Raw genomic sequence first — 19,570 nt, forward strand, 5'->3', positions numbered from 1 at the left:
TGAAAAAAAAGCAGTGCTTTGTTTCGCCAGCCTTGCTAATCCATATCGGAAAGAGAGAATTTCCCCCTCACTGTTATGTCTTTTTTTCTGTGCAATAATCATTTGTTGTTCGACTTTAGTAACTGTGCCTCTTTCTCTCTCTCTCTCTCTAACGATCTCTTTCTCTGTCTCCCTGTGGTACCACTCTGAGAAAAACAACAAGAACACACACAGTACCCTCACTGTGTGTGTTCTTGTTCTTCTTTTTCTCTGTCTCTCTCACTCTATGTCCATGTTGGCACAAAGTTAGAGCTGTCAGTGATGTGCAGAGCTCTGTAGCAGCTGGACAAGCTTGCTAATTAACACAGATGTAGTTCAGGGAAGTTAAGGAGATGGAAATAGAAAATGTTTAGAAAGTCGAGAATCTGAATCTGTTTTTTTTTTTTTTTTTTTTTGACGATTTGTCAATTAATTGGATAAGAAAAATTATACATTTCATTTAACCGCTTAAGCCTTTTTATGTAATATTAAGAATGCATTAAAGGATGCAAATAAACAACTAAATTCCTTTTTTAGTGAATAAACATTTGATTGCCTAAAGTGCAATAATGTAGCATTTATTTAGTAAATCCGATCCAGGTGAAGCTAAATCTGCAGCTTGAGGAGTTAAAACATATTTACAAACAAAAGTGTTTTCATCTTAAATGCAAATGTATATATTTTTTGCATAGTTTTGACTTAATTACAACTCTTAATTGTTTTTTTTTTCTTCAGGAAATGGCCTACTCCAGCTAACATTTATTCTATTACTAAATTAGTTGAGGATTATTTAAATAATCGATTAATCACGATTAATCGTTTTAGCCCTAATCTGCTGCTTGACATGACAGGAGCGTGAACGCAAATGAAATCTATAATGCAAAGTCAGAGCTTAGACAGTGCAACCATGCAACAGTTGGGCAAACCAACTGCTAGTTGCTTTTGCAGTAGATATTTATCACTAAATGTTATTTGATGTTCATTCACAGGTGATTCTGCTAAAGTTTTCATACCCCTTGAAAGAGGCATCATTTATTGCCACAATATATTTAAATGAATTTTAAATAAAAAAACTAATAATATGCTTGATACTTCAATACATATCAGTAAATTCGAAAATATGATTAAATGCAGTTGCTTTGTGCAGCTTGGTGATATAAATCACACTTTTTGAACTAAGCAGTGAAACTTTTTGCATTTGTTTGGTTACAACAAAATGCATTTCTTTCCGATTTCGTGTAGCACAAAGTGGTAGATTTTTGTGACAATGTTGAATTAAATTGTAACTTAAAACTAAATTGGATTCATTTGTGCTTAGCAATTTCTACTGAGATACGCCCTATAATTGTGCATTGTGTTGCGTTAATGGGAGAAGATTGGAACAAGGTTCAAGGGGTATGAATAATTTTTAGAAAGCTCTGGATGAGAAGCAAAATTAGTTGTTCAGTTTGTGCACAGCAGTCCTAAACACTGGGCACAATAGACCATAAAACAGAGATGTTTTTGTCTCCCAATGTTTTGAGTTTTATTGCTTTGCACATTTCTGTCTCTCTTTGTCTCCATAAATTGCCTTCTTCTGGTGCGACGGCTCTGAATCATCTAGAAGTTGGTCCTTTGTGTTTTCCTTTATGTGAAAAGATGAAAGCACAAAAAACCAGCTTGATTGTGGTTTCTCCTTTTCTGTGGAACCGCACAGATGAAAACAAATGAAGACCAACTGTGTTTGTTGCATGCATCTCCTGTCTCTACTTATTTTTCTCACTTTCCTCTTTTTTTTTATTTTATTATTATTTTATTTTGTTTTTAAACAATAAATGCTGCCTCTAACTATACTCCACCTCACTTCCCCACCCACCCTCACACAAACCCCGCCCGCTTGTGTGTGTGTGAATATGTTTGGATGTGTTTCGCCGGGCGGGGTGTTCCTCCTCCTCCTCCTCTTCCTCCTTCCCTCCCCTCCCATGCCAGCCTAAACACTCCGGGCTCCCGAGCCTCCACTGCCTCAGCCGCTGCCGTCCTCTCCTCCACGTCCTCGCGTCCCCGCCACCAAAAGTCCCTGTCCTCCTCCAATCATCCATGCCCCTCTGACCTGCACGCACCTCGGCCCAGGCAAGTCTTTGCATCGCAGACACACAAACACACACCTTTCTACCTCACACCACTCTTCCTGGAGAGGACACAGAGGAGAGATCAAGACACAATCTGGGAGAAATCTGTGATTTTCCCCCCTGTGCTAATAATTTTTTAGAGATGCATCGATCCAATAGAAACATCTGTATTGGTCCCAGTTAGGGATGCAAACAATTAATTGTTGATTAGATTCAAATTTGTTCCAGTCCATAAACTTAAAACGTCCACTTAGATCTTCTGTTGGTGTTGAAGTTTAGCCTCCATCCAGCAGATGGCATCCCTGGTCATCCCTGAAGCCATTTGACAAAAAAACAAAGGTGGTTTGGCAGTAAAAGGATGGTGAAGAAAAACGGTCCAGACTCCATTTTTGGACACAAAAAAGGCACATTGTGCAGTTTTGTTTTGAAATGTAAATACGTAAACTAATGAAGTTTCACCTTCATAAAAAGAGCTATGAAATGTGTAATTAGTGCATCTATATCTGTCTAAAGAAACGTTTTAAATCAATTCAGCACTGTTTTTCTGTATCGGATCAATATTGTCCAATGCCGCACCTCAGATGTTGGTATCAGAAATGAAAAAAGTGGATCGGTGCATCCCTAATAATTCCCTCTCATTAATGACTTAATCAATCGAAGCAGTTCTTCTTCCTGCTTCTCTGCTTGCATCTTCACACATTCAGTCATGGAATCAAAATGGGGAAAACTTTATGTTTCTCCAATGATTTCAGAATATTTTCATTCAACTTTAACCTCATTGTTGAGCAAACAAGCTGAAAAACTACCACTCTGACTTTCATCTTTACAGGTTAGCAGCTAACATGTTAGCGTTTGTGACTTTACATGTTTTTTTTTTTATTTTTTGCTACCAGTGCAGCCTCAGATTCGCTGGTTCCCTAGCAACAGCCAGGAACTACACAGTCGAGCTGAGAAAACTGTGGGAATGTTGACATGGCTCGCTTTTTTTTTTTTTTTTCCTACAGCTAAACAGGCCCTGTCAAATCACACTTTTTACTCGTCAGACCATAACTGAGCAATCACACGTTTCAGATCAAGCTGAGCAGGTTTTTCTCCACACTCTGCCTCTGACAGGAAGCCTTGTTTATCATAATGATTGGAGAAAAAAGATGTTTCTCCACACATTAATTAATCCCTGAGATAAATTACATGTTGTAGCTTTTATTAAACAAGGTTCTACTCCTGTAGCAGTCTGAATCACAGCACATTTTACTCAGAAAATGAGAATAAAATGGATCTTATAAGTCCTTAGAGCTTAATTAGAAGAACCACTTTCATATATATTTTAGAAAGGTACAAAAAGAAGTGTTGGTAGATTTTCAGGTTGAAATAGTGACATCTTCATACTAGAGGACTTACTTTTTTATAAGTTTCTTCAGCACACCTGAATTAACATATGAATTATCTCTTCATCATGTCATGAAGTTATTACAACTGATTTATTTTGTTTTTTCTGAATGCATTAGAATTTTTGTTAAATACTGACATGCTGTTTTTGTATAGAAAGGGCTTTTATTTGGCTAAAAAAAATATTCTGTTCCCCTAATTTGTGTGAAAATTGTTGCAGTACATCTTAATCTCACACAAATTGCCTGGGAAATCCGAACTCCATTACAAGAACCTCCAACCAGACTTTGCTACCTGCTTTCTGTGTCTTGCATTGTCCTGCTGTCGGCTTGCTTCCCCGTTCTACCTGTGCGTCTCCTTGAGGGCCACTTTGATATTTTTGCTCTAATTTTCCCCAAACCGCCGCCTGTGATTCCCAGCGCGGATCGGGGAGATCTCGAACACTTTGGATGCAGCTGGCTCAAATGTCAGAGTTAAACTTCCTGCAGAGCGAATGTCAAAGTGGCCCTCTGGCTGTGTGTGGTTCTGTCTCGTTCTGTTGCATGCGTCCTTCAGCCCTGAGCTCGGCCTGTTCAGAACCTGGTTGGGAACGCCGGAGAGAAGGTACCACTCAGACACTTGGACTGAACCACGACTCACCAACAGGCAGAACATAAACTTACTCCCATCCGTAGCATGTCCAGTCATCCACATGACTTCCAAAATATCTCGTTTTCTGACTGATTTTAAAAGGAGTTTAGTTTATATTGCTTTTCTTTTTCTCTGCTCATAAATGGGCAGGTGTAATCTAAAACAGAGGTCAGCGACCTTTCTACCCTGAGAGCCTTTGTGCGTTTGGTCCAACTAAACAAGATTTAATTAGAGCCTCAAAAGCGTCGAAATAGAAACAGTGCTTATTGTCACACAAAGGCAACTTTTGAGTGTAAGGGTTCACACAAAAATACAGTTTTTGTTGTTAAAAACAAATATGTATATGAAGCTTTATAGATCAGTGACAATAATAGTGATCATAACATACTGCACAAGACTAACAGAAAATGCTGCACATCAATGCAGAAGAAACCGATATGTAGCGGAAATGGTTAAAAATTAGTAAGAAAAGAATTGATGAAACAAATTATCTTTATTTTTAACAAAATGTGCTTTTTTTAAATAAGAAAATCCTCAAAAATTTTACACAAAGGAATAATTTATTCATTTATTTACTTTAAATGAATGTTATTGAAAGTCATGGTAAAATACAAACTTTGCAACAAAAAGTCAAAAAAGTTACTTGATGAAAAACAGCATTCTTTGCTCTGTCTGTGTCATTCTTTCTGGAAATGCTTTGCATAAACATATTGCATAAAAATAGCAAGCATTTTATTTTAAAGTAGCAATCGTTTAGCATTTTTGACCAAAATGATGAAGAGCTGAACTGGAATGACTTGCTTGTATTGTCAGAGTTACTGATTCATTAAGGAAATTATTCTTAGTGCTAAGGGTTTTTGTTTTTTTTACTGTGTCTGTTTTATATCTTAGTCATTTCTTGAATGTTAATCTAATGCCAGTTGCAACATCACTTGCTTGTTTTGTAATATAAAATATTCAATAAACGTAGAAAAAAAAAAGTTAAGAGCTGCAGGTTGTAGCCTGTAAAGCAGAGTGGTATTCCCCAAATTCTGACTGCAGTCCTCACACAGAGGCACATTTGTCTTCATTTTTAATTCCTCGTGTCTAGAATAAAAGTATTCTGTGTGAAAAGGGACTCCAAGTGCACAGGATGTACAAAACGCCTCCTCTTTGTGTTAATTTTTGCACCTGCAGTCAACACAGCAGCTGATAGCTGCTCGTTTGTCTCTCATTTTTAGAGCTGCTTTATTTCCTCTTCCTCAAAGCTGTTGATCTGAAGCTGAAGGTTCCTTCGAGAAGCGTTTCGAAAACCTGCAGGGTTTTCTGCGTCTGACGAAACTGGAGACGGTTGGAGAGGTTAAATGGGGTCAAGGACGAGGAAACGCTGTGTGGCTGCAAGAAAACAGGATGTATAAAAGAGTTGCAAGTCTTTAAAGTCACAAAGTTACCTGTTTATAACAAGCTTAAATTAAACATTTATCTCCAATTCACTTTAAATAATATCCAATAAAGAAACCAATTAGTTTCAAATAAATCCAAATTAGTCTAGTTCTGCACAAAAAAACAGTTAGATTCATATCCAATACTAATTTGATAGAAATTAAAACACATTTCTGTCAAATTCAGTTACGTAAGGAAGAGCTTACATTAAACAAGCATGTGGAGACTGTGGGGGAAAATACTATTTGTTTGAACAGAGGAAGATGATCCACACACAAAACAAACCAAAGGACCAGAAGTACTTTCTTCTGGGTAAAACAAAAAGATTGCCTTTAAGAACACACTGTAGGACAATAAATTGGCTTAAAGCTGAAATACTGAACCAGGAAAGGAAAACTCAGTAAATGAAGTGAATAGAAACATTGAGCCAGGAATACTTTCCATGCAAAGAAATAAGTTTAACAGCAGTGCTTTCATACGCTCAATTAATCCAACAATTGAGGAAAAAAGAAACATATTGCAGCATATTCAGATGATTTATTTTTTATCCACCAATGGGCTTTTTTTTTAAGTCTGTATGCTCCAGTTAAAGATTAATTAATTTCTAAACTAGATGATTGAAGTATTCAGACTGTCAAAAAGGCCATCTGGTGAAAAAACATTCTGGGGAAAAAAACTCAAAAATTAATGTTAATTAAATCAGGAATTATTTTCAGAGCCATTGCTGTAATCATAACAATGGAGCCTTAAATGACATTTAAATGTTGCTGCAAACCTGTGAAGAAAATCTGAATTTTCAAAGTTTTTCAAATTTAAAAACTTGGTTACATTTGACCAAAGTGTCGAATTAAGTTGCAGCATAAAAATGCCGCGTCAAGACTAAGACTGAAACCACAACAACACGGTATTAATTGCAGCTCGTTGTGACAAAAGCTTCAGCAAAGTGGTGAAAATAATGATGATGTTCAACTGAATCACTTATTGAGACACAACTTTATTAAAAACGTTTTCCCTGTCGGGTCTTTTCCGATGCTCTAGTGCCATCTGCTTGTGACGGGATCAGCTGAGGGTTAATTTGATGCTACATGTGAAGAAAACCTCTAATTGTGGCCACATTAGAAACGATGCTGCCGCTCCATTAACCTCTGCGTACGCTACATTAGAAACACGGATTCTCTTAATGCTGAATGCTGACACGCATTATCTAACCCAACTCGCATCATTTCCATCCACAGAACTATTCAACTGATCCACCTGATCCAGCCTGTGTTGTTTAGGTTGTTTTATTTCTTCGTTTCATCTAACTGATGTGCTGACGTTCTCCCTTCTTGATCTCAGCTCTGGATTGAGCTCTAAGTTTTGTCGAGGGGGCTGGAGAGGACTGCTTCGCTCTCAGACTCGTTATGCAATCTGTCTCTGGCGGAAAGCTTGTATTTATGGGCGACAGCAGAGAAACACTCTGAGGTGATCCAGATAATCAGTCAGACCTGATTTCTATTTAGTCTGTAATCTCTGGGAAGATTAATTTAGCTAAAGTAATTCAAGGGATCATACTGGTGCTTGAAATCCTTGAAAATATTTGAATGTCATTTAAAGTGCTTGATTTTTTTTTTATCTGCACAGTTTTATTAATAAGCTGCAATAAAAACATTTGATAAAAAATGTTCCAGATGAAACCAGATATTTTCATACACCTAATAAAAGTATTTTTCCTCGCTGTCTGAAGTTAAAACAGACAAAATTAAGGCTTTTTTGGATATCGTTTTTAAGTGTTTAGCAATTAAATTTTTTTAAAAATTGTTTCAGTGTATTCAAGATTTATTATTTCTGATCAATCAGGAGCACGTTTTGCGTCAGACTGACCATGAGTTAGCAGCGCTTCTAGCAGCTAACAGCTAGCCGCTAACAGCTAGCCGCTCTGAAATACGAACAGTAATAAAAAAGAGAGAAACAGTGCAGCTGTGCTCACACCGCAGAAACACTGGAACTACATAATATTAACTTGTGATGTAAATTTTATTTTTCATTTGGATTAAAAATAATAGTCTTTGCGTGGCGATTGGTTTGTACTTTTTGCCTGTACACGTTTTAAAAATAAAGCAACAAATTTCTACAAGACAAAATGAAATATCTGGGTTTATTTTGGTCCATTAGAACTAGAGGTTCTCCATCAGCAGAGAGTTGACCACATCCCGCCCACCTGGTTCTGAGGAACGCAGCGTGTAAAGGAAAAGCTCACTACCTGGTTAAAACCGAGCCGCACTTTCACCGGTCAGAGCGCGACGGAGCTGCAGAGAAGCAGCAAAAGTGGATCTGTGCATCCACAGTGAAACATGCTAACGCAAAGCTTTAGCTCAGTGTGAAAGTCTCCTCAGACTGAAGATCATAACTGCCTGTAGTCGCTGACCTGACGTGACTTCATCAGAATATTGACTGTAAAAACAAAGTGAATGGATTTCCAATGTTTTTCTAACTTGTTTGTCTTCCACATCCTCGTTTTTCAGCTTTAAATTCTGTTCATCACCTCCCACTTTTCTCCCTTATCACACCACTTTCTCTTTTTTTTTTTCCCCTCCTCCCCCTCTTTTTTTCGCTTTCTTCTCCTCTGCAGCGCCGCGCCGCAGCGGCCGCCCGGTGCCTCCCCGTCTGCCCACAACATCAGCAGCTCGACCGTATCTGACCGCACCAACTTCCCCAGAGGCGGGGTCGTCCGCAGCACGTTCCACGCGGGCCAGCAGCGCGGCGCCCGCGACCAGCAGGGCTCCGCCTACCCCGGCGGGCCCGCGTCCCCGTCCCTGTCGCACGGCAACAGCCAGGCCCGGCGGGGCCACGGGGCCACAGGGATTTTCAGCAAGTTCACATCCAAGTTTGTACGAAAGTGAGTAATCGTCGTGGTCGTGGTCGAAAGATGAGCAGGTCGAGGATCGTCTCCGTTTGCAGCTTCAGAGGAAGGAAGGATCAGAGGAAGGAAGGAAGTGAAACAGGAAGGATGTTGAGGAGGTTTACAGGCAGTGAAGTTATATTGGTGGTCGTTATTGTTGGTATTTAAGCACCAGTTGAAGATGGCTGAGGCGAGATGTGCTTTACAAGTCATTTAACGGGCCAGTTTCCTGCCAGAATTACAGTACTCTGCACCGGCAGCCCCACAGCGCTGCTTAGGTGAAAAAGGAAAGTAGAAAGCAGCAGCTGCTCTGTAATCTGGGTTGGAGCTGCTCTCACCAGCCAGTCATTTTGGTTGTGGTCCAATTTCTTCAGCATTTTGTTTTATGCAGTTGTGCAGGATTTATCATAGAGACTGAAGTATTTTTTTTCTCTTTAAACTAGAAATATATTGTCATTAAGTTGCAGATTTTGACTATTTAAAGATCATAAGGCAAAGAATGAATCTGCAGCTGCTGGAGTAGACGGTCACAAAAATGTCATGCTAACAATAATAAGGGCAGTGACTTTTATTATAGCATTAAAAGCAGAATAATAGGAACATGGATTTTTAAAGCAAGACAAAGAGAAGATCCAATTCTGTTTTGTTTCTTTAAGGCAGAAATGTTAGTATCAAATGTGGAAGCCTTGACTATTTACTGAAAAGAAATAAAACGGGTCAATAGTAATAAATGATAAACTATATGAATTATAATTTATTAAAAATTTACTGAATATCAAATAAGTAAAAGAAATGATTAATAATGCTTGCAATTGTAATATTTTTCTTAATTATGTTTATGTGGTTGCATATGAATTGAGAAATATTAGTAGTTATAGGCTTTAAAAAAATAATTAATACAAATAGAAAATAAATGAATAATAATGTGAGAAAAATGTAAATTCAACAAAATTACATCTGAAACCTGAAAATGAAAAAACAATATTAGTAATAATCATGTAACTGTAACATAGAGACAATGAGTGGTGATAATAATATTGATTATAATAATAAAATGAGCAGCTCTAACAATAGAACTAAATTACCTTAAATGCATTATGCAATGACACTGAGAGAACATAGAAATTGCAGTTTAGTGGCTATATTTACCAATATATTAATTTTTAATTATAAATATAAAAATATATATTTATATAAACACACAATTTAAGAATATTGTTGTTATAATAATAATAAATCTAAAATAATAAAAGTAGGTAGAAAATGTGTAATAAAACAAATATTAAGATAAGCAAGTTAACTAGATATAATAAAATATTGTGTAGTTTCACATATATTTGAAGTCAAAGTTGATCAATGAGCAGCGAGTCATTTTAGGACATTTATATATCCTTAGAGGAATATAAATGAATTATTTTCTTCCAGATTGATCAGTTTTATGGCGGTCTGAGTTCTGCTGGGTCATTCAGGTGTTTGTGAGGACGAGGCCGGCGTTTCGTTGGCGTTCCGTCCTCACGGAAACAAAGCGCGTGCGTTCGTGTGTCCGAGGAGGAGACGGAGGTACAGCCGCTCTCCAAGCCTCCCACTCAGCGTGTCCATGGTTACACCGGAGATATCGTTTCTCCCACAACTATAAATACCGCGAGTGGAGACACCTTGACACACATGCTCACACACAAACCGGTCAGGAAAGCAGGAAGTCGCAGCACCCAACCATTACCGCCATGCTTGTTCTGGAGTTTCTGTCTGTGTGTTTACAGATGAAGTTGTAGCTTAACCGTCTCTGTGTGTGTTTTTTTTTTATGGGAATGTTTTTGTTCTTTGCTGCACGGTTGATCTTCTCGCATCACAAACGCTTAATTTCAGGATCAACCAGGACGGCTGCGTTACGCAGAGGAGAGTTTCGTCTCACTGTGTTGAGGCAGAGCAGAAAGGCTTTCTACGGCAGAGCGTTAGGGCCACGCCACCAAAATAGCAGAGGAATTAGGAGAATGAAGTCGTAAAATTATGACAATATAAAATCAGGAAAGTAAAGTCATAAAATGGAGAATGGCGTCAAAAAATCATGACAGTCATCAAATTAAGAGAGTAAAGTCGCAAACTTGAGAATGAAATTGTAAAATTAAGAAAAGTCATTTGCGAAAATAAACTTGTATGAGATTAATGTCATAATTTTGAGAGTAAAACTATATTTTTGTAATATTGCATATTGCAAGAATAAAGTCGTACAAGAATAAAGTTGAAATAATATCAAATTGAAATTGTATTATCACAAGAAAATGTAGAAATAAAAATAAAGTTAGAAAATTAAAACAAAATGAGACGAAAACAAAGTTGTGGCATCACAAGAATAAAGTAATATAACGACTTTATTCTGGTAAAATTGACTCTATTCTTTTATGATTGCAACTTTATTCTCATATAACTGACATTATTCTTGTAATTTTACTACTTTATTCTCATATCATAACTTGTAATATTATGACTTGTAATTATATCTCTTTATTGTATGACTTTAGAGTCATAACTTCATTTTTACAGTTTCGTTTTGGCCCTATAACTCCGTCGTAGGTTTTAGATTTTCCCTCAGACGTCCTTTAAAACCCCTCTAACAACATTGGTTCACCTTTAATCACTATATGCAGGATTACTGATGTTTTGTCTGTTCATTTTCTTTTTTTTGTTCATTTATTTTTTTATCCTGAGGACAGTTTATCTTTTTTACAGTAAAGTTGTAAATGCATACGTTTTATACATCCAATTTTTTTTGTCTTTCTTTATCCCTCTTTTGTTTTTTGTAGAAATCTCTCATTCAGGTTTCCAAGAAGGTAGGCAACAAACCTGACGTTAAACATAACCCCTTGATATATTTTTACACGTATATTTTCCTCTTTATATATATTACACATATATATATTTATTCCCTTTATTTTTTTTTTTGGTGTTTTTGTGCAGCTTTTTTGTTCGGATCTTCCTTTTGTTGCCTTCCTATTTTTCTGTGGTTTGGCCCCTTTTTTTCCCCCCTGAGTTTGAGTGCCGTGTTTTGGCCAGATTTTATTTATTTTATTTTTCTTACTAACATCCCTGTCACTCACCAAGCCATCATCATGCAGTGTAACACTTCGCCTCTCTTCCTCTTCGTCCTGCCACCGTCCTTCCCATCCACCTCATCCTCGCCCCCCCATCCTGTTTACCATCCGGCTGGAATGTGTGAGAGCTCAGATCGTCTGCAAAAATCCCAGATTTCAGACCAAACCTCTGCCTTCCTAGATGTGCAAACATTTTCTCTAAAAAATCCAAAAACAAGGAGAAATAGTTGCAGAAATAAAAACTGATTATTGTTGATTTTGCTCTTTTTTTTTGTCACAAACATTTCAGATGATATAGAAAATATTAAAACCTTCCCCTTACATCAGAGCAGACTGAAAAGTGAACAAAAGACCAATTTTCTGTATGGTTGGGCAATTTCTAACAATTATCAACCAAAGTGCAATACTTGATTGCATCTTACTAGTCTCATGAAGTATATTCGTCTCATGGAGTATATTAATCTTCTTGCCTTGTAAAAAGTTCGTAGTTACCCCAAGGGCTGATTGACGGCTGGTTTCCATCACCGTCTTCTTCAAACATCAAAGGTTTACGATAATGTTTGTGCAGCACTGGATGGCCGTTTTTACAAAGAAATCAGCTAAATAAAAGTGATGTTAAGTTATGAACTTCATCTACAGGAGCGCATAGATTGTTTTGACGTCTGTCCAATATTGCAAAGGGTCAGTGTTTCACATAAGCATTCAAACTGGGGCAGAGTTCACTTCAAGCAATCCCAGACCCGAGTTCACTGGTTCGCATCAGAGTCCAGTGGCAGGTTCACGAACCGGACTTTCTAGGCAAAGAAGCTAAAGTTTAATTAAAGTTTAATTATTCTCTTATCAGGGCCGGCGTGAATTCACCTAAGGTTTAGGGTTAATTACTTTGTCGCTTTGTTTTTTCCCTTTTTATGTTTACTCATTTCATCTTTGTTAGAATTTGTTGAATGATCTGAAAAATTGTGACCAAAAAAAAAGCAATCTCTCTGAGGATCAAACGGTTTGTTTTTTTCCCTCAGCACTTTATGATAGTAGATAGTACTGTGGCCTTTCCCCGCAGCATTTATTGATGCTCCTTTAATCCAAGCTAACTCCTTAAACCATCACCCATCACATCCCTGTGCCGTAATCAGCTCAGATAGCGACGCCGGGTCGTCCTCCTGGCTTGCGTTCAGCTCTGGTCGGTTTGGCAGAGGAGAGGACCCAGGAGGGACGGGTCCGCAGCGCCTTCAGGCTTTTCCTCCCGTAACATTCATCTCTGTTCTCACTCACTCCTGGCATTGGCTCTCTAACATCAACAGCAGCAGCGACAGACCTGGATGGCTTTGAGCAACTGTGGCTGGAAAAACCAAAACTCTTTATCATTTAAACATGTGGATCGACTCACTCACACCTTTCCACATGTTTGTGTTCACTGGAAATGCAAAAAGCATGTCGAGAGAAGTTTACCCCTTGCACTGGTTCGTTTCAGCCAGCAGGTAGAGCAATGCTAACGCTTTGTGCGGGACACTGCTCCACCTGCTGGTCAGAGCTTGTATTACATGTTGTCTCTGTGTTAACATGAGATTATTTCAGTAAAGATGTTTATTCTGTTGCTGGGAGAACAACTTTAAGGTGTTTTTAAGTAGATTTAAAAATAATTATTTTACAGCTTTGACTCCCATACTTTCATTTAAAACATGTCTTTAGAGTCGGATACATATATTGGTTTTCAGTTAGGATGTTGAAAAGCCTTAAAATAAATGCAGCTTTTATAAACTTTGACTTTGCACATGCATTTACTCTAACTGTATACTTTTAATTACTTTTAAGCTCATCTGCGTTTCTATAAATTCAATCAACAATATTTGAATCAGATTCGTCGTAGATGGTTAAAGCTGCGTTCACTGCAGGAAAACCTTTTCATAACAATCTGAATTTTGAGAATTTTAATCTTTTCTCCACAAAAAGTTAGATTTTTTTTTTTTTACCACTTCCAAACATGACACCTATTAAGATACATGCACGATTGTTTTCAGAGTCTGCAGTCGCATTTTATCCCACTGTGGAGTGAAAAACCTGAGACGTGCGTCATAATACTGAACCCAGACGAATTAGCTAAGATTGTAAGTTTGAAATTATGAAAAACGTCACGCATCACGTCACTCTTAGCTTGGACTGCACATCCAATCAGGTTGGAGATGAAACGCAGTCGCTTCTGGTCGTACTTTCTTTTTTTTAACCTCCTTTCTTCTTGTGACGACACCGTCATCTCCCAGTGCTAAATAAACTTTAAAGTCAATTAATAATCCATAAGTGTTTCCATTATGCTCCTCAAACAGCTGCTGTGTGACGTTTATGTTCTTCTTCTGGGGTCGTAAACCGTTCACAGAAGTCTGATTGTGGTCGCATTTAATTTGTAACATGAACAATCAATTTAGAAAAAAAAAATCAGATTTCAGCAAAACTTTAGAATTGAGCATCAAGAACGCAGTCTTGGTTTCATACGGTATATTTTGACGCAACAAAACAAAACGTTTCTACTCCAACTGGGAAGCGAGACAAAGATTGAACCGAGGTCAAACAGCAGGACATTTGAAATGGAAACCTGCTCATCTCAGCCACCTTTGTCTCCAGACATTAAAAACAAGACAACAGAGCAGAAAGTCAAATTTGTCCCAAATGTTTCTGATTTAATTTTTTAACGCAAATTAAATAGATCCTTAGCAGAACATTTACAGCAACAAATCCTATTAGTTAATCCTTTCTCTACTGAATAAATATTTGTTTCTCAGGTTCTGCTGCAGTTAAAGCTGAATTTATTTTAAAGCTTTCAACATGTCTTTTCTGTCCCATCTGCAATAAATGTTGATGGTTTTGTTTAAAATATGAAGTATTATATTTCCTGTTACTAAGCTACCAGGAACCGGTTTCAGACGTCAAACTGTTGGATGCGTCTCTCCCATCGTCCTCGTCTCTGTCTCTCCGTTCAGTTTGTCCTCCGTGTTTTCTGTCCCATCTGCTGCTGTGAGCGTGGACGGTGTGTGTGTGTGTGTGTGTGTGTGTGTAGGTCCAATGTGTTACTAACAGGTTGGTTTAACCTCCAGTTCTGGGGTCATTCGTGCTCCTAACGTCGCCCCCTCATCATGCCGCCCTGGTTGCTCCATCCTCATCCAGAGAGCCTCTCATTTGCTCCAACTTGTTTCGATGATCTCAGTTATTCTCTTTTCAGTTATAGTGTTTTAAATGAGTTGAACGTATGTGTGGAGCTATAAACAGAAAAAGTTAATATCGTTAAAAACGTGACAGAAAACACATTTTACTTTGGATTTGCAGAAATTAAACATCCTGAGCTCCTGACTCAAAACAAGTTAATTTCCTCCTCTTTTAAATAAAGTGTCACGTAAAGAAACTCTCAAACTGACAGAAATACAGTTTAATGCAGCGGGTGCTCTCGTGTTAGGCGATTTATTTTTAATAAAACTACAAGAGCCTTGTTAAAAATCAAAAGGTAGCTTTTTTTTTTTAGTTCTCATTTAAAAAAATTGCTGACTGCGAACCCACAGATCAGAAATGTGAATTCATGAGAAGCTTTATTTGCATTCAGAACTTCCTGCATTGGTTTAAAAATATTAGAAAATATTATTGCATTTAAAAACCTCAATCTTAAAATCCTAAACCATTGATGTCTAAACTTTTTGTGAAAATAATGAGCTAAAAACATCATTTTTAAAATCTAAAATCACCCAAAAAAATTACATTTTTAAAAATATTTCTTCACCTACTCAACAATAAGCGAAGCATGAACTATTTAAACTTGTTTTGTAGAGAACAGGATCCAAAATGTCAAATGTTTTCTTTCAAATTTGCTTAATATTTCTGGGTTTGATTGGAACAAATGTAAAAATATTTCATTTAGCCATTTGTTTAATTTAAATAATGGTATAAAATTACTTAATCCATTTATAACAGTGCGAAATAGATTTTTTTTTAGACATTTTTTTTCTCAGAATAATCCAAAGCAACTCTAATTTATAAATGTTGAAATCAAAACGTTGACGGTTGGACTGGAGTGTTCAGGACGGCATGGTGAAGAAAACAATGTTTCTTTTTACAATTATCATTATTTTGTAATCACCTATGAGAACCTGAACTTGGGCAAAAAAACTAAACTTGTGTTGATTTTCTCCGAGGAGTTCGTATGAGGGAGAGGGTCGGGATGAGGGCAGCAGGTGAGACACAGAGCGACCCGACCGAAGATTAAATAATCCCTCAGATTGTAGCACAGATCCTGTTAATCAGTAGATGACCGCCTGGGAGAGGGGAGCTGTAATTGGTTGGTGATGGTGATTCCGGTGTCCAATCAGGGGGGGGCTGCGGCCATTTTTAGCGGTAGAGCGTGACAGCGATGGCGTGGAGGGTGAGCTGCATGGTCATGAGTGTGTGGGAGAGTGAGGGAGAGCGGGAAATCACATGTAGGCTCCAAAGTGTGTGTTTGTGTGCAACAAAAAGGTCAAAAAAAAAAAAAACCCCAGAGCACCACGATGCGCACCAACACACACGGAGGAGCTTTAAAGTTTATCTCCATCATCCAGACATCCTCATCAGTTTTGCTTCTCCTCCATGTTTCCCACCTACTCTTTGTTCTGACTTCACTTTTTTTTACGGTTCTGCTCTTGAATCTTAAACTTTCCTCTCTTTTCTCCCTCCTCCTCTCCGTCTTTCCCTTCCTCCTCACAGATCCGTGCTGAGCAGTACTGTAGACAAGTCGGAGAAAACCTCCGGCGGCGTCCTCTCCTCCTCTTCCAACAACGACGAGAACAACTCCTCGCCCGGCTCCGGAAACACCGGTGGGTCACTAGATATCTTCAACTCGTTTAATCGTTTCAGCAAATATTGAATTAAACCATTGAAAATTGTCTATTAGGCTAGAGGTAATGTTTTATCGTGATTTTTCTCAGTATGTTTATGATAAAAAAAAAAAACTTGATAATTATTTTTTAGGTGGCTGTGGGTGTCACAGCAATTATACAGAAATTTACACCTTTTTTCTCGTCAGTATTGACCCTAAACGCCGCTGCAGAAATGCGTTCATGGTTTGTGGAAGGAAAAAAAGCAAAAAAAAAGAAACTGAAACGTTGTTGTTGTTCCTTGGTCCGCCTGCAGGTGGCACCGGCACGCCTCCGGCCAACGCCAGCCAGAAGGACGCCGCCAAGCCGCGCTCGCTGCGCTTCACCTGGTCCATGAAGACCACGTCGTCCATGGAGCCCACGGAGATGATGCGCGAGATCCGCAAGGTGCTCGACTCCAACAGCTGCGAGTACGAGCTGCGCGAGCGCTACATGCTGCTGTGCATGTCGGGCAACCCGGCGCACGACGACTTCGTCCAGTGGGAGATGGAGGTGTGCAAGCTGCCGCGGCTCTCCCTCAACGGCGTGCGCTTCAAGCGGATCTCGGGAACGTCCATGGCCTTCAAGAACATTGCTTCAAAGATCGCCAACGAGCTGAAACTGTGAGCGGCGGCGGCGGGCTGATGCCAGCGGCGGGGGGCGGGATCACTTTAAAAACATGATTGTTGTCTAGACTACAGTCTGAAGCGTAGGGCTGCCGGTTCTGAGACCTGCAGACGGAGAAGATGGCCGCCATCTTCTGCTGAGACGTTCCACTCTTCTGCATGTTTGATTCTTCTCTGTTTTTTCGTTAGGAGGCACTTTGATCACTCGGACCACTCCAGTTTTTCCTCCTTGTATTTATTCGTTTTCTGCACGGTTCTGCTGTCGGGCGGTTCTGGTGGGCAAAGCGATCTTTTGAGCCTTATTTTGCTGGTGAGTTCGGTTCGGGTTCTGCTCCGGCTCGTCCCGACAAGCGAACGGACCCCTGTCCCCGACCTGCCGCCTTCGTTTTCTCCCCACCTTCGGCACAAACACATCCGGACTCTCACCTTTCTCACTCCGTTCTGGTTTCTCTGCTGCCGCCATCTTTACGTTTGTTTTCTTCCTTTTTTTAAAAGGCTTATGATAAATGACGGAGTGTTATGGCCATGCTAAGAAAACAAAAGTAAAATTACAAGAACAGTCGTAGCATTACAAAAATAGCCATATTCTGAGAACTCGTACAAAAAATCGTAATATTACAAGGTTAAGTCGTAGTATTATGAAAAATAGTCATAATGATAATTCGTACATAAAGTCAGAATAAAGTTGAGAATAAAGATGCATCACAAAATAGTCGTATTACGACTATTTCTGTAGTATTATGACTTTATTGTCGTAATATTACAACTTTATTCTCAACAGTTCACATATTACAACTTTATTTTCATGATTGCTTTATTTTCGTAATATTACGAATTTATTTTGGTAATTTTATTTTTTTTCTCAGTATGTGTCTAAACAATCCGTCGTAAGAGCTGTGCACTGGAACAAGATGGGGAGGATTTTACGTTGCCTTTCGTAGAAGAATTTAAATCGGGGGGTTTTTCATTTCCTTGTCCTCAAGCGATTTATTTGTGCCCCTGGAAAATCCCCCCTCACCTCTGATTGGTTGGTTGTTTTCACGCCTTCATCTCCAGAATGTCAGCCTCTTCCTCTTCCTCCCGCTTGTTGAGCGTCCCAAAGAGCAAACTCACAGGAAGTCGTTTTGTTTGTTTTTACTTTTGGAGGATGAGTGTTTATAGAAGATCACTGGAAACAACGAGAGAAAAAAAAAGATAATTGACGACAAATGGTGAATTATTTTCCTCTGCTTTTTTTTTTTTTTTTGATTTGATAATATATTTTTGTGTCGTTGAAATTATTGGGGATTTGTACAGATTTGTGCGGGAAGGGGGGGAATTTGGATCATATCATTGCTGCCTTTTTTTTGTTTTGTTTTGTGTTTTTTTTCGGGTGCACTGCACCTTTAACACAGATTAACACCGACCCTCCCTGGATTATTGACCTATTTAATGATGGTGGTGGTGGTGATGATGACTACTGCTGGTTTATTTTTTATTTTTATTATTTTTACTCTGTTAAAGAAGGCCTTTCGTTGGTCCAGAACGGCTTGAAGCAGATGGAGAAAGTTTAGTTTCTCGGAAAAAGAAAAAAAAACTAAGAAGAAGAAGACCCAAGCGGACTCTGGTTTGCGTTTGACGCTTTAGCTTCAGAAATAAACTCGGATCAGTGAGGAAGCCTCAGTTAGTCGAACCTAACTCAACACTTTTCCTTTCAGCTTTTAATACGTCAGTTTCTCTAAAATCATTGTATTAAGGTGCTGGGTGTTGGATTCTAATTATTATTATTATTATTATTATTATTCAGCCAGTTGCTGTTATATTATCTCTTTCAGGGTTGATTTTTATTTTGCATTATTTTCGTTTTACATTGCTGTAATTTACATTGATTTTAAATGTGTTTTGAGGAAAGTGTAACTGTAGTGGTGGGATTACTTTTTGTTCTTTTGTTTTCCTCTGGGGAGGGACGATCAGCTCCTTAAGAAAATGTATTTGTTTTTGTTTTTTTGTGCAAAGACGACATAATGAAAAATTACAATGATAGTAATAAAACAATGATATAATGACGGCCTGACTCCGCTCTGCTGCCGCTTTGCCTCCCCAGGTGGCGAACCAGAGGATCCTCTCAGGTAACGCAGCAAAAACTGTTCAACTAAGACTTCAAATGTTTCAGATAGAAATAGAAATGTAAATGAAAAATCCAATAAAGAAAAGTAAAGCTAGTAACTACTGTTTACAATTCATCAAAATTAAAATTACATGAAAATGACATCAAACATCTTGTGGCGACGCTGCAGCAGTATCCAAGCATACTGATGTAAAGTTGAGTGGAAGGAAAAGTGCTACACAAGGAATTAAAATGTTTTTATGTTAAACAATTTTATTGTGAATTTTTCATACATCAAAGTGAACAGAAATTAGCATCTGTTGCATCATACATCCTTTCAGTTTTTTCTTCCACTCAACTTTTTGAGTTTCTGTACTAGAATGACATAATCAATTACTAAATTAGTCAACAATTATTTTAAAAATTGATTTATCACAATTGGATCAGTTCTATTTATCA

The 19,570-nt window shown here is 38.3% G+C and overlaps 1 protein-coding gene across 9 annotated transcripts in view; it reads left to right on the forward strand.

Annotated features, from left to right (window-relative positions):
* Positions 1 to 19,071, forward strand: part of mark2b (MAP/microtubule affinity-regulating kinase 2b) — a 60,121-nt gene extending 41,050 nt beyond the window's left edge. For 2 of the 9 annotated variants that reach the window (XM_055051128.1, XM_055051126.1), the window contains 6 exons: positions 1,987 to 2,127; positions 8,176 to 8,442; positions 11,247 to 11,273; positions 15,704 to 15,742; positions 16,251 to 16,360; positions 16,677 to 19,071. In XM_055051128.1, coding sequence (XP_054907103.1) covers positions 1,987 to 2,127; positions 8,176 to 8,442; positions 11,247 to 11,273; positions 15,704 to 15,742; positions 16,251 to 16,360; positions 16,677 to 17,026 — 934 coding nt within the window. In that variant the 3' untranslated portion in view covers positions 17,027 to 19,071. The remainder of the gene's footprint in view (positions 1 to 1,986; positions 2,128 to 8,175; positions 8,443 to 11,246; positions 11,274 to 15,703; positions 15,743 to 16,250; positions 16,361 to 16,676) is intronic. The other 7 variants (XM_055051133.1, XM_055051135.1, XM_055051127.1 and 4 more) reach the window with 6 other exon arrangements.
* The last annotated feature ends 499 nt before the right edge of the window (positions 19,072 to 19,570 follow it).

The sequence above is a fragment of the Poeciliopsis prolifica genome, unplaced genomic scaffold (assembly GCF_027474105.1).
Source record: "Poeciliopsis prolifica strain line A6 unplaced genomic scaffold, Auburn_PproV2 SCAFFOLD032, whole genome shotgun sequence".
NCBI lineage: Eukaryota > Metazoa > Chordata > Actinopteri > Cyprinodontiformes > Poeciliidae > Poeciliopsis > Poeciliopsis prolifica.